We start from the raw sequence: 15,952 nt of genomic DNA, 5'->3' as shown, positions 1-15,952 counted from the left end.
CGTGGCTCTTTCAGGGGCCCCAGCCGCCCGGGAGCTACAATGGCGGCAGGCGCCCCGCCACTCTGAAGTCCAGCCGCCAGGAGCAGCACAAAGAAGCAGTCTGTGCACTCAGACCCCCGGGACCAGATGGCGCGAGGGGACCTGGTGTGCAGGTATTTGGCAAGTATGGTCTTTCTATGCACTGAGCAGAGGTTTTTCCCCCCCGAGCTGAGGTTTTTCTGTTTCGGACTCTCTCCTTTTCCCCTCTCACTCCCCGTAGAGGGTAGAGGGGGATCGCCTCCCACCCTGGGGTCTCCGATCCCGGCCCGATTTTATCTTCCCGGTTCGCACTCACGTTAGAAGGCTCTCTCAGTGGATTCTACGTCCTTTTTCTCCCAATCTCGCAGGTTTTGTAAGGTTTCCAATGGCTTCAGATCTTTTCTGTGTGATGTATGGGCGCGAGTGCAAGTACGGAGCTCCTTACTTCTCTGCCATCTTGCCCCCTTAAGTATCGTTTTTAAGTTACCTACAGACAGTGCACTTCCTTATTGCCTGTTCCTGGGGTGAGCTGTTCCCATGCCTTCACTCTTGGTACTCCACTGCTGTCATTCTGTTGTAGGGGGGAAAGAAAGACAATGGCATATGTCAGAATAATGGCAAATAATGGCGGAATTTATATATAAAGTATAAAGTCATTCAGTAAGATGAAGAAAAAGAAGCATAATAAGGTAAAGGAATAGGAAAAGGCGATGGGAAGTCTATTATTTTAGACTGGGTGGTCAAGAAAGCCATCTTTAAATATATGTATTTACATATATAACATATTTATGGTCATATGTAGTACAAAAAGAAGTCATTCATATGTATTAAGTACCAACTCTGTACCAAGCACTCTGCTGAGTTGAGCTCAGTGTGCAATAGGCTTAAGAGAAGGTGCAAATGGTGTGTGAAGGCACTAGGAGAGTCATCAAAGAAAACTGGGGATTGGACCGTTGAATTATGAGTAATCCCAGCTAGGCATTCACATGAAGCCCATGTATTAATACTGTATTTCCTACTCAGTGCCTGGTATAATCATGAGCACATAGTAAGCACTCAATAAAAACTTGGTCAAGACTGGTTACAATTGAAAGAAATACTGGCTGCTTTGGACACAGCATGTAGTTGTTATGGATATACATATAACTTTACCAGCTGGAAAGAAGAGTTTATTTTGCACTCTTTCCTTCAGTTTGCACAGCATTCAACCCCCAAGAGACTATATTTATCCATACATCCTCCTAAACACAGAAACAAGTTATATATCTGAGAGAAGGAAATTTAAAAGGCAAATTATTCATTTTTTTATTAGTAGCTAAGAATCCTTTGATTATTACAACTGTCTCCTACAGAAGGAGGAGACAAAGATGGCCACTCAATGAGTGACCCATGGTTCTGTTACTTTCAATGTCCACTTCATAGAAATCACTTTGGCATAATAGGCAAATTCAGAGCACAAAGGCCAAAATCGTCTAATATGCATGACTTGTTGTAAAGAGGAGATTAACAGCTCATAAATAGTCCCTGACAACAGTGTATTTCTTCAAGTTAATTATTGCCTTTGTTTTAACAATTTGCTCAGTTTCAAAGGTAGCTATCAATTCGTCCTTCAAATTCTCTGAAAAGAACTTCACAATTTCTCTCAATACTATAAAATGCATCAAGCATGGAATGCAATGAAATAAAGGAGTAGCTGTGGTGAGTTTTGGAAGAGAGAGTAAACTGTAAGGAAATCATTAAAAATTTCAATATTTTCATTTTCAAACCATCACCATATGTTGCTGCCATTCAACACAGGGACCTTTGATTCTCCATGCATGTATTCCCATATAAAATATGCCATGCCGTATTTCTTGAGTGAATTGATAATTTACTTATGATTTTTAATTTTTATTAACATTGAATTCAGTGGTGCCACTAATACAAAGGTAACAGCTGCCTGGAATCTTGAATGTGGAATTATGAGATCACAGAGCCAATCAGAAAATTTAAGTTATAGATCTATAGAAGTGATAGATGTGTAGAATTTAAGAAGTCAAAGAGTACTGTGGGTATATGGCTTATAATCAAATTCAACCATCCTCTGCCCTAGTTTTCACCATGTTCCTGGGTTTGGCTTTCCCAGAGGCAGATACTTTCCGACTCTTTCAGATATAAAAGGATACCTTATATCTAAATGGTGTTTTATATTGCTGTTCTTGCTTTATGTATTTTAGAATTTAATATCTTCTGCAGGGAGGATTTAACTTTCTTATACCACATCTGAGACCCACTTCTAGCACCAGTCTCCCAATATCATAAAGTTGTATAAAATTTTTGGTTAGGTCAATACCCAGGGCTTACGTTGTTATCATTATGTGTTCACATATTATTTATTATGATTTTATTTTCTTTCTTTAATTTATTGTTTTTCTTGAACTTAGTCTTGTTTTCATGATTTTCTTGACTTTGAATGTAACTAACATTAATTCTTCCCACAAATTCTCTGAAGAGAATTGCCAAATTCCTCTCAGTATCAAACACATCAGTTCCTTTTCTCCTTAAAGAAATTTCTCAGATGACCTTTGTCATTACTGACTTTTTTGTTCTATCAATTTGTACTACCTATTTCTATCAGTTGATGAGAGATGGATGTTAAAATCTCTGACTATGATGGTACAATTATCTATTTCACCTTCTATTTCTGTAAATTCTGCTTCATGTATTTTGAAGTTAAGCTATTAGATAAATAAAGAATCATGATTGCTATGCCTTCTTTTTTTTTTAAAAAAAAGTTTTAAATGTTTATTTATTTTTGAGAGAGACAGAGACAGAGCATGAGTGGGGGAGGGGCAGAAAGAGAGGGAGACACAGAATCTGAAACAGGCTCTAGGCTCTGAACTTGTCAGCACAGAGCCCAACGTGGGGCTCAAATTCATGCACCCTGAGATCATGACCTGAACCAAAGTCAGACACACTTAACCAACTGAGTCACTCAGGTGCCCCTGCTATGCCTTCTTAATGAAACAACTATTGTTATTATGGAATGAGTCTCTTTATTTTTAGTAATGCTCTTTATTTTTAAGTCTATTTGACCTATTATCCATGAAGTCACTTTTGCCTTCTCATATACTTTTTTCTCCATTAATTTTCAACTTATGAGTCTTTATATTTAAAGTATTTCTTGCAGGCAAGATAAAGTTGGGTCTTACTTTTTAAAAATCCATTCTTACAATCTCTGCCTTTTATTACAGTTCTTAGTCCATTAAGATTTAATGAAATTATTGATAATGTATGTAATTTGCCATTTTATTATTTGTCTTCTTTTTATCCTTCTATTTCGTATTCCTTTGTAACTACTTTTCTACTTTATTAGAATTCCAATTTATCTTCTGACCTTAGCTATATACTTCTGTGAATAATTTAACTTTTCATTGTCTACTTAGAGTTAATGAATTAATATTGTATCACTTTACATAAAGTGTAGAAACCTTCAACTGTATGATTCTATTTTATCCCCGACTCCCTTTCTCTATGCTATAGTTATCATAAGTGTTACACCTTCCTACATTATAAGTGCTACAAGATAATGTCATAATTTTTGCTTTAAACAGTTTTATGTATTTTAGAGAAACTAAGAAAAAACTGATTTATATTCAAATATATATAATGTTTTATTCTCTACATTCCTTCCTAAAGTTTAAAGTTTCCATCTGATATCATTTTCCTTTAGTCTAAATAATGTCTTTAACATTTCTTATTGTGCATGCCTATTCATGGTTTTACTTAAAATTTTTTTTAATGTGAAAATGTCTTTATCTTGCTTTTTTTCTTGAAGGATATTTTAATCATATATGAAATTTTGGATTGTCAGTTTTGATTTTTCACTAGCACTTTAAAGATACTGTTATACTGTCTTCTTACCTCTGAAGATTTTGATAAGTCTCTGGTCACTTGAATTATTATTACTCTACATGTAATTTGTTGTTTTTCTGGTTACTTTTGAAAGTTTCTCTTTATTTTTGCTTTACACTGATTTGACTCTGATGACCTACGTGTGGTTTTCTCTATATCTATCTTGCTTAGGATTTGTTGAACTTCTTGAACCTATAAATTTATGTCTTTTACTAAATTTGGGAAGGTTTTGGTCATTATATATTTAAGTACTTTTCTATTATGTCCTCTCCATGGTTCATCAATCTTTTTCTCTCCCTTAAAAACAATTCATTTCTCCCTCTCTGTTCTGTAGGTTGGATTATACCTATTGATTTAGCTTCAAGCTATTCTGTTACACCATGTAGTGATTTTTTCATTTTCTTATATTTTCATTTCTAAATTTTTTCAATTCTGGAGTTTCCATTTAGTTCTCTTTTAGTATCTATTTGCTAAGATTTTGTACTTTTTATTCTTACAAATACATTATCCTCTTCTCCATTAGGCTTAGTTATAATAGCTGTTTTTATAATAGCTACTGCTAAAATCTGGATTTGTCTGCTAATCCAATATGTGAATCATCTCTGGGTTGATGTCCTCTAACTGTTCTTTTCCTCAAGCCTTGGCCATATTTTCCTGGTTCTTTGTTTTTTGAGTAATTCTTAATTGTATCCTGGAAACTGTGAATGTCTGGCTTTTTTTTTTCTTTTTATATTCCTCTAAGGAGTATATATACTTTTGCTTTACCAAGCAGTTACTTTCTTTAAACTCAAATTATAAACTCTGTCTCTTGTGCAGAAGCTCAAATTTTAGTTAAACTTTCGTTTAGTTTTGTTTCTTTTTTGGTTGGACTATGTACAGTCAGCCCCATACATTGATGGCCCAGGAGTCAGCCAGACATTTGGCCAGAGTTTTTATACAGAATCTAGGGTTTCCCCTCTCTGAATCTCTTTTCCCCACGATTTCCCTTTCACTTTAAACAGCTTTAAGTTTGCCCCAAACTCTGTTCTCTGGCTCTTTAGGTCAGAAAGTTTGTGCATTTCTATTGGAGTTTTAGCTGTTCTGTGGCAGTTTTTTTGTTTTTGTTTTTGTTTTTAATTTTCAGAGTTCACAGTTTTTATCTATGGAAGGGTCAGGTCTGGTAGGAGCTTACCAGTCATATGAGAAGCAGAACAGTTTTTGTGGATTTTTTTTTGCATCCCTTCTTTATCTACTTGTTCTTTGTTTTTAATGTTAAAGGTTTTTGGAAATATCTAGTCCTTATCTTTTGTTCCTGTTTAAGACATCCTGTTTGCAAGCCATTATTTTCAAAGGAGGAGTTTCATCATGGAGTGATCAAGCAGGGATTGACTATATTGGGGGGTAACTTCAAAATATTCTTTTTTTCTTTTGAGGACATTCAACTTTTCTGGGGAACAATCTTTGAATTTCCTACTGTGGGAAATATGCTTGGATGCCTACAAAGTCAGGTTGAAGAAGGCTCTCAGGGTTCAGTGTTTAGACATTTAATGAATCCTTCCATTTTTAGCCCAATAGTTTTACAGTCTCCCTGGATCTCTTTCTCCAGAGAATAAAACTTTACAACTTCTGCTGCAGTGATGGAGGTAGTTGTCTGGCTGTACAGGTTGGGAAAGCTAACCTTAGGGTCCAACCATTCTTTAATCAAGGTGTCAGTCAATTCTTTTGATTTCAGCTCCACCTTCATCCTGAACTCAGAAGTTACTGGTGATTCCAATGTCTTGAGCTTTTCTGAAGTTGTATTAAAATTGGATAACTTCTTGTTGGCTCCTGTGTCCCTTCTGCCATCTGCAGACAGTCTTGTTTTTGCTTTCTCCATTCTACTAAACCAGGTTACCATCCATCCTACTTCTGTATGCCACAGTGTTATTAAAATATAGCCTTGTTGTATTCTCTCTGCACATGTACTCTGTGTCTTTTGTTTAGGACTCTTTATTCTTTTACTTTCATTTTTTGGAGGAAGATTTTCTGCTATTCATTAAGAGTGAATAAATTATAAAGGAGTAATTTGAGGAGAAAACCCAACTTTTCTTTTTTTAATGTTTAATATTTTGAGAGAGAGAGAGTGCAATCAGGGGAGGAGCCGAGAGAGAGAGAGAGAGAGAGAGAGAGAGAGAGAGAGAGAATCCCAACCAAGAAAAACACGATAGCTTACTCTCCAGCAGGCGAATCAAGGGTGGCGGTGCTTATGAATGATTTAGAATGATGAAGTTTCTGAGCCATCAGGGACGTTTAGTTTTTTTGGAACAGAAAATTTCACACTTTTTTAGTGGTAGTACTCATTTTCTCTTAAATGAAATTTTACTTTCACCTCAACATATAAAACAAAAAGTTATGATTTTTCCCCCATTTAAATTTTTTCTTTTGTAAAACCACTGAGCTCGTTCCAAGAGCCGTGGAATTTCCCAGAGCACAGATGGAAAACCATTGCTTTAGTGGTGACATTTCATAGCACTATAGCCTCAATAGTGTGCACAATCTTCTCTCTGGTGTAAGTGCCTGGAGAAGGTTAAGAAAGCAACAATACTGTTAATTAAACTGTATTGAGCATGCGCTACTTCTGGGGGTAATTATGTTATGGATTTTATACATAGTATCTCATTTAATTCTCACAACAATGCTATGAGGAAGGCATGATGGTTATTTCCACACGGTAGGTGAGGAAACGGAGGCCTAGAGAGACCGAGGTCTTGTTCATGAACACACAGCTAGGGACTGGAAGAGCTGGGACCCAAACCCAGGTCTGTGTGACTCAAAGTCCATTTACTTAACACACGACCCTAGGCATAGTCTGGTGGGCTTTAGCCCCCATGGTGCCTGTGTGTTGTACCCAGGGGTGCCTCCCATTTGTGGCAGGGGCGTAATGATGGAACAGGTTACAAGGAAAAGCAATGTGTGTCTCTAATCCTCAGGCAAGGGCAGCTTCCAGATACTCCACCTTATTCTGCGTCCGACTCCTGTTCTCCTCCACAGATCCAAGGTGAGTTCCGAATGCCTGGCGCACACCTTGCAGCGCCCCCCCTTCTCGGGCTCTGGGTGGTCAGAAAGGGAGCCCCTCTCACCTGTGCGCTCCCCTAGGTGCATGCTGCCCAGCGGTGAGACCTGCAGCCGGGAGGACTTCAGCTACTTTGCGCCACTCTGAGGCTGGCCCTGCGACGCTACCTGCGCAGCTGGCGCCGAGCTCGTATGAAACGAGCGACTCTGCCCACATCCCCAGCGGCTTCCACAACTGCTACCCAGGCACCAGTCATCTTACGACCTCCCCGGACCATTGCGTGTCCTGCCATCTGGGGATAAGCCGTCCTTACCAGCAGCAGCCTCTGTGCCACAGCCCTGGGTAAAGGGCAAGATATTTAGTTATCAAAGACCTCAGAGCAGCCAGCACCCCTCGCAGTGCCGGTAAAGAATGAACAGTGGCGTTCTCTGTCCAGGAGATGGCGGTGTTGAGTCACATATCAGACATGGCAAGGCCCTAGTGCTCTTGGCTTTAGGCCATCTTTTAATTAAGAACCCGCTAAACCCAAAGCCCTCATTCAATGGAAAGTTAAAATGTCAGAAATATAGAGAGACATTCTGAGTGGTGGAGAAAGCACTGTTTACATTTGCAGCCTCTGCTAGAATATACAAGTAATTTGTGAATGAGTTCTCAGAAAAATATTAAACATTAACTAATATTCTTTTTTATATTTTCCTCTCTTCCTTCTTCTCCATTTCTCTTTTATTCTTTCTTCTGAATCTAAAGAATGACAAATTGAGGAGAGACCATCAAAAATTGTGGTGAAATAAAATGTCAGGTGTAAAATGGACATGCATTTTATATACTTATATTTTATACGTTTATATACTATATTTTAACTTCCTATCTTCTCTGTCTCAGTATCTTCTCTGCCTTTGGAAATATTGACAGTTTATTTTTCAAGTAGGCGAGTCTCCAATCCATTGGATATTGGGAAACTAAGTTTCAGGCTAGCAGGGCTCCTGGAAGAGAAGCTTGCTCTGTCCACTCATGCACAGCCTAGGATTGCACACCAGTGTGGCTCAAGGAATCTTAACGAACTGGAATTAGTCTTATGAAGGCTGAGAGCAGACACCTGGGAAGTTGGATCTGATTTAATGTAACATGGAGAGCACAGACTCCTAACCTGCATTTTGGATTCTTGATTTTAGAACCTCGTTGCCACCAACCAAGAAGAGAAAGTGCACACAGGCGCTGGAGAACCCCGAGGACCATCAAGTGTGGGCCCACCACTCCAGACCAAGTGAGCCAACCCGGGGCCCATCACTGCTTTCGCCATTAAGTCAGGGATTTTGACCAGTCTTGTACTAGTCCTACAGAATGATTTTCTCTTTCATAGAAGGGCAAGGATAGGCTCTTGGAGTTTATTTCTTTCCTTTTGATGGATGGTTTCGGGCAGTATTCAATGGGGTCATGCAGGTGCTCCTAGGAAGAGGTGCTATTGTCTCTCTCTTTGGTGGAGATGAAATGGGGGTCCTTTCAGTTTTAGGGGCAAGGTTCTGATTCAGCATCCTGAGGTGGGGGCTGAGATTCTGCTGTCCTAACAGGCTCTCAGTGTTACTTGCTCATAAAAGGTACTCTGAGAAGCAGACTTGGGAAGATTTCTCCAGTGGGGCAGAAAGGTAGAGAGCTGAGCTCCCCTAGCGCTTGCTTCAGGTTAGCGGCTCCCAAGTAGATCTTTGAAATTTTGTAAGATCATTTTAGAAGTCTTTCAGCAGACTCATATGATGCTCAAGTGGTGAGACTACCTTATTTTTTTGCTTCTTCAATGTGTGACACATTGTGTTTCAAGCTTAGAGACCTTTTCAAGTAATGAACAAATTGGGGATTTTGAGTCTGAAGCCTTGCACTTTCAGAATAAATGCTATGGCACTTGTCAGGTAAAAATAAGACGTCTCGTGCCAATTCTATTAGCCACTGTAAATGATCCAATGTGGGCAATGTGAATAGAACCTCAGATTCAGGGTATGTCTCTTTTTTTTCCCATGCAAAAGCTTGGCAGGAAGTTCAAGATTTCTGTCTTGGAGCTCTCCCTCACACTATTGTCCCCAATTTCCAGAGGTTTATACCACCCTGAAGAGTGATGTGGGTGGCTTCCTCACCTGCTTGAGTTGCTGCCTTTGTCTTTCACAGCCACATGAAACGTGCTGGTTGTCTGTGCCCATGAAGCCTGCTGGTGCTTTCAGAGATGTCTGGCCTCAGTTCCAGCATGGGCGGAGGGGTGGGGTGGGGTGTCCCTTCAGCCAAGGTCACACGAGGCCATTCCCTGGGTGTGCTGTGGCAGAACTGTGCCAGGCATTGGGCCCTTGCATGAACCAAACCTCTCACTGCCTTTTCTTCCTCATGGATCCACTCCAGCCAGCAGTTGCTTGGTTTTTCTTATTCAACCCTTGAGACACAACATGCGAATGAAAGTCTCCTTTTTGGATGATACAGAGCTCCCCATCCACCTTTCTGTGCAGAGCTTCCTCTGATTTCTTCAAGAGTCCTTGCATCTAGCCTACAGCTTCTTTGTGATTCTCAAACATAAAAGGCTGAGTAAATTCCTAGCCAGACAAGGGGACCATCTGTTCACTTCCACAGATGCACCAGCTCACCGAGAGGACTGGGCAGGCCACCCAAACCTCCCGAGCAGTTCCTCATGAAACCAGATTGCTGCGCAAATCATCGTGGCCATTTCAGAGTTAAGCCCTGTCCTGTGATGATTTTCTGCTGCCTGTCTCTGGAGAGCCCATTGATTTTTCACCATCTCCAGAGAAAATCATAGAAGAGTAACTGAAGTGTCTCAACAGATAGGAAATCTTGAATCTCTTGTTTATGTCCTTTTTCAACAAAGGTCACTGAAAAGCTGACTAAAGATAATCAGCCCCAGACAACTGGTCCAGAATGTAAATGAACAGGTGCCCAGGGCTGGGGAAAAAAAAAAAAGGCAAAAATCCAAATGCCATGTTTTCCTTACAGTTTGTATTTTTAGCAGAAGTGTTCCAGTTGAGAGCTCATACTTGATGTGGCAGAGGCCAAGGGTTTTACAAAGGTCCTGGAGAAGTGGTACATAGGCAGAGGAAGGACGAGCTTCTGCTAGTCTTAGAAGGCAGGAAATTTGATAGGAAGAGATGTTCTAAATCAGTCAGTAAGACTTTTCCGGTGATCTTCTCCCAAGCAGTTCATTTTGCCCAACGGTTCCAAGATCCCCATTTATAGGGCTCACAATGTAGACTCACTGGTTTGCTGTGGGCCGAGGTAGAATCTTGGTTTGAGAGAAAGCAGCTGGTGGGGAAGCCCTTGCTAGCTGGTTCCAGCCTCATGTGGCCTAGATCCCAAACATCTCAGAGGGTCCCTGCTTCCATCTGGTCTGAACCCTGAATATAAGAGAGTTCACGGACTCGTGTAGCTTAAATCTCAAATACAAAAGGGTTTTTAAGCCCCAGAGTTGTGGCCTTTGGCTCCCAGTGAGAGGTGTACTGGCTGAATTCACACTGTAGAGTCAGAAAAAGTATCTGTCTCGTTTCCTCAGCAACTAGGGACTCTCTGAGCCGGACTTTTCTTGATTGCCAAATGAGAATCATAATTTCTACTTCACCCATTTCTAAGATTTTTTTGAAGTACTGTATCAGAGAATAGTCTGAAAGACACTAAAATGCAAACTATGAGTGTTTTCCAAAAGGTCGGAACTTGGGCAGTTTGCTGCCTTCACACTTCTGTTTCTCTTCTGCTACATCTTCTCAAGAAATCCTCAGTGTAGCATGAAAGGAAGAGGGTGGTTTGAATCCCGTCTAACAGCTGTGGGCAAGTTCTTTCAGGTCTTTGAACCCAAGTTTTCACATTTGTTAAGTGAGATTAGGAATCCTTACTTCAGTTTGGCTGCATCTATGGAAGCATATCCGGTGACCCAGTAATTGCATTGCCAGGACTACGTCTGACAGGAATGTATACATATGCCCACGAAAAGACATTCACAAAAAATATCCACAGCAGCATTACTTATAATAACCACAAACTGAAAATAACCCAAATGGCGGTCAAAGGCAGGATAAATTGTGGCATATTCATATAATGGAGTACTCTACAGTAATGGGAATGAGCAAACGCCTACCATTGCAACAATACGTTTATGAATGAATCTCATAAACATAATATTGGGTCAAAGAAGCCAACACATAGGAGTACGTATCATATTATTCCATTTCGATGAACTCCTCTGTGGTATTAGACATCAGACCAGTGATTTATCTTGGGTAGGAGAAAGCAGTAACTGGAAGAGGGTATGAGGGTGTCCTCTAGAGTCCTGGACATGTCCTATTTCTGGGCCTAGTGATAGTTACCCAGTATAATTCATTTTATAGAAAGTATCAAATTGTGTACCAATGGTCTGTGTGTTTTTTATGTGTTTTATACTTAAAGAAAGCTTATTGAAGAAGAGACATACTTACTTTGAAGAGTGGATGAGAAATTGTCATGTGTCTTGATACAGACAGGACACAGGATGAGTAGACATTAGTATTGGTGTGAATAATAATAGGTCCCAGTATTGGGCTCACATTGTGCCCGGCATTTCAGTGTGGGCCTGGAGTCCCTGGGTGTCACCAGCGGATGGCCAGCTCCCAGGGAAGCCAAGGCTGTGTTGGGGCTTACAGTGGCTGCCCCTTAGTTTCGTTGCTACAATGGGAAAAGGCAGGAACTGCTGTTATCCTTGACCTGACCACCGGGCTTGAGTGGCAAAGGGCCCACGTTAGCTGATGTTCACTCAGGCACTCAGCGTTAGTTATTTCACGTCGGGTAGAATGACCATGGAGGCCAAGCACGGAAATATTCTCCAAGGCTTCCTGGGAATAACCGAGTCATCTGAACTGAAACAAGTGCATGTGATGATGCCAGTGCCACTGGTATTAACTGCAAGCACCATAGTCTAAATCCTTGCTAGTGACAGGCCCTGTGCTTGGCCCTTACAGTCATGACTCATTGACTCCCGTCAGCAACCCTGGGAGGTTTCATACTGTTAGTCCCATTTTGTAGATGAAGAGACTGAAGCTCAGACAGACGAACCCATTTTCCTAGATTGTACAGCAATGAAGTGTAGAGTTGTGACTCAAGCCCAGGCTCATCTGATTCCTAACTCCAAGCTCCTGAACTTCCTTTACCCTCTCTCCCCTGTAGGAGAGAGGAAGGAAAGATGGAGGAACTAGTCTTTCCCTTTCTCTGAATTTGGTATAAGCAGGAGGACCGTGGAAGGGTTTTGTTAGTTCGTTTGTTTTAAACAGTTTTTAGGTCTGGTAACTTGTGGAGGAGTGATGGCACGAGGAGGTCCTTGCATTGCTGACCCCCTGTATTCTTAGCCGGGAAAAAGTTTTTCGTGATTCTGAGAAATCTTTTCAAAATGGTTGCTCACAAAAACTGGGGAAAAAAAAATGTTTTGCTTCGGTGGCGTGTTAATAGGGACCCCCCCCCCCAAGAAAAACACGTTTTTTGTGACATTTGAGATCAAAGACAACCTGAAGCAGCTCTGTTATTTATTCGTGTGAGGAAGTCCACAGTGGAAGTATAAAGAAAGGAAGTTAGGTGAAAGAAAACTGTGCATTTTCTAAGCTGTGGGCTAAGTGCACGCTCCACAGGAGTGGCTGTTGTGTTTCTGTGTTGTTGCTTACAGCCTGCACCTGATCTAATGAACACCCACTATTTCCCTTAAACTCCTGATGTCAGGCATGAGTGATAGGAGGGGAGTTAAAAGAAAAACAGAAAACCTACCAATAGAATTTACATAAAAATGATCTAAGGCTGAATCATGTGGTTTGGAGGCATACTCAAATGAAGACAGACAATTTGCAGGGATTATGCAAAAATAGTAGCTTGGGCGTGTGAAATTGCTGTTATTTTAACATACAAAAGTAGCAATTTCCTATAGTCAATACTACTTACGATATTTTGTTACTTTATCTTGGCTTTCACTTGTATTAGGATATTCTCTCCACTCGTGTAACATTGCAAGATCGGCAAGACATCTGTTTTCATTTCTATTGTGCAGTTGAGGGAAGTAAGACACTAAGTGAATAAATAGCTCATCTAAGTTCAGAAACTTCTCTAGTGTTCCCTAGTGCCACAAGGGACTTGTAACAGAGTAGAATGTATTCGTTGCGATTAACAAAAACACGGAAACAAAGGACAAAACCCCCACACCTCAAACTGCCTTAAGGAATAAACAAACCAAAAAACAAAACTGGAGGATTTATTGGCTCCTGTAACCCAAGAGTTTAGAATTGGATCCCAGAACTCAAATCACGCCATCAACACTGAGTGCCCTTCATTCTCAACTCTGCGTTCTGCTGTGCGGGCTTCATTCTTGCACATTCACCAAATGGTGCCAACAGCTCTTGGGGATGTATCTCACAGGTTTAAAGCTCATGGAAAAGAGTCACCATCTTTGAACCCCTGTCCCCTGAAGTGCAGAGATGCATTCTGCTTGGGTTGGATTGGGCCATAAATCTGCCTGATGCAATTATTGATGTAGGTAGTGAATGTTGTGCTTTAAGTGATCCTGTCTGGGTCCCCATACCCTCCTCTGGCTGAGAGTAGGCTTCCCTGGAACCGCATTGACTGGAAATGGGGAGATGCTAGGCAGGAAGAGGGACAGATAGATAGATACTAAGGGCAAAATTTCCAACAAGTACCATTTCATCTTAGAGATCACTGACTCCAAGTTGGTCTTTTTGCAGATGAGGAAACAAGGCTAGCCACATGTCTCTTACTTCCCAACGCTTGTTACTTCCCATGTGGTCACTCTACCTCATATATGGCCAGTTCATTGGCTCCATGCAGCTGTCTGTGAGTCTAGGAAAAACATCTTTGGAGGAAAGATCTAACATGTGGATTTCTTTGCAGTGACAAATAGGAGTCACAGCAGTGAAGTGCAAGACTACGACAGTGAGGGACAGAACATGATGCCTGTGGACCAGTGTTCTCCTACTCTGAAGTGGCAGCCATACCAAAGTGTTCCTTGGCACAGTTTGTTAAATGGTCATTATGAAAACCTGTAAGTGGCTCAGGAACCCCTGGTGGAGAGTGAGGGAAGGAAGGCAGTGCTAATCTTCAGGACTAAATCAAAGTATTTGGGCTTTGATGCCATTCCTGCTTGAATAGGATGGGTCAATGAGAAAGTGTGTTTTATTCCTTATGTTTCGCATTCCAACTAATGAATAGTTGAGACGTGGATTTCTGACCTTTAGGAGTCCAGTCGTATCATTCTAACGCATTATAATTTGCCCACTAAACGATGGAGGGAGAGAATCTTTCTGAAATCAATACCCAGTTCACCTAAATGCTGGAAAATGGAGATTTCCCAAATCAGTAACATTTGATCCTGGACTGAATTTAAAATTCCATAAAATACTGTTTTAGGGGGCCACATTAAATGCTAGCTAGTGACAATACCACTTCCCCAATATTTATGTTGTGAATCAGTATTGTCAAGTTCATTGTCAACATATATGGCAGCAGTCACCGTTGGTGGTGGCTTTGTATTAGGAGACTGAAATGAAAACATAGAAAATATCTTTAAACTGGAAAAACTTTCATCCTAATCTTGTGAGATTATAGTTTCAAGAAGTAAATGTGGACTTACATATTATTGCTCTTAAATGTCGTCAGAGCCTTCTCTTTATTCTTCTAGAATTTTTAAGATTATAAATGCCTTCTTAAAAAATCTAAAACAATGTTAATTGTTAAGGAATAGGATTTTCAAGTAATAAATAAATACAAAATAAGAAATGTTGATTTACAAACTTGAGGGCTTTCATGGTATTTTCCAAATTCAAATATAGCCTCTTTAAGAGCAAAACTTATCACTAGGACTTCCATGTTGGATGAACTAGAAGGGGGAAATCTTTTCCTTCAAACAAATTCTAAGGACTGAAACAAACTTTGGGAGTTGGTCTATTGAATGGGAGGCAGAAAGAAGCAAATTGCTAATTGCATCATTGAACTGTCACAACTTTTGTCTTTGCCACTGTGTGCAATTAGAAAAAAAAATGAAGGGTCCATAGGTCTTGGTTTTGAGTCTTAATCTTCATTTAGTTATATATTGGGGAGTATTTCGTACACTCTCCTAAATATGAATACCAAGGTATGAAACTGTTGATCAAGTTCTTGAGGTAGTTTGCCTTTCTTCTCATTTGAGTAGATTTTTTTTTAAAGTTTATCTGAACAGCCAATCTAAGCTCCACTGATCTGGAAAAAAAGGAGAACCTGGATGATATCAGCTCAAAGGTATAGAGGCAGATTTATTTTGAATGCTTAGATATAATTCATTTTTCTTAAGTGAATGAATAGAACAATATTAAATTTTTTTAATGTTTTATTTATTTCTGAGAGAGAGAGAGAAAGAGAGACAGCATGAGCAGGGGAGGGTCAGAGAGAGAGGGAGACAGAATCCGAAGCAAGCTCCGGGCTCTGAGCTAGCTGAGAGCACAGAGCCCGACGTGGGGCTTGAACCCATGAACCGTGAGATTGTGACCTGAGCCGGAGTCAGTTGCTTAACTGACTGAGCCACCCAGGCGCCCCAAAAAGAACAATAGTAATCTACATTAGAATTCAGGTCATCTTACTTTCACTACTCATATCGTTGAGATAGAAAATCACTTGTCTCAGATTATTATGTTTAATTTGATACAAAAATATTGTTTCCTTAAATTTACCTAGAAGCAATGAAGTTACGGGATTGAAAATGTATCAAAAGCTTTTTTTCGGAGTGATATGTAAAACTTGTGTCAACAGAGCTTGTTTAAAAAGCCAGTATAGGGGCGCCTGGGTGGCTTAGTCGGTTAAGCGTCCGACTTTCGCTTAGGTCATGATCTCGCGGTTCGTGGGTTCGAGCCCCGCGTCAGGCTCTGTGCTGACTGCCAGCTCAGAGCCTGGAGCCTGTTTCAGTCTGTGACTCCCTCTCTTTCTGACCCTCCCCTGCTCACGCTGTCTCTCTCTCTTAGAAATAAATAAAACATT

The 15,952-nt window shown here is 40.5% G+C and overlaps 1 protein-coding gene across 1 annotated transcript in view; it reads left to right on the top strand.

The window, feature by feature from the left end:
- MYRFL (myelin regulatory factor like) overlaps positions 1-15,952 on the top strand; it is a 132,456-nt gene that overhangs the window by 49,961 nt on the left and 66,543 nt on the right. Inside the window, exons 3-6 of the mRNA XM_039245608.1 lie at positions 6,861-6,928; positions 7,027-7,285; positions 8,116-8,207; positions 13,838-13,988. Coding sequence (XP_039101539.1) covers positions 6,861-6,928; positions 7,027-7,285; positions 8,116-8,207; positions 13,838-13,988 — 570 coding nt within the window. The remainder of the gene's footprint in view (positions 1-6,860; positions 6,929-7,026; positions 7,286-8,115; positions 8,208-13,837; positions 13,989-15,952) is intronic.

This window comes from Hyaena hyaena, unplaced genomic scaffold, assembly GCF_003009895.1.
Source record: "Hyaena hyaena isolate Hyena2069 unplaced genomic scaffold, ASM300989v1 scaffold_262, whole genome shotgun sequence".
NCBI lineage: Eukaryota > Metazoa > Chordata > Mammalia > Carnivora > Hyaenidae > Hyaena > Hyaena hyaena.
The sequence above is the reverse complement of the archived record's forward strand: the minus strand, read 5'-3'. Positions and strand labels throughout refer to the sequence as shown.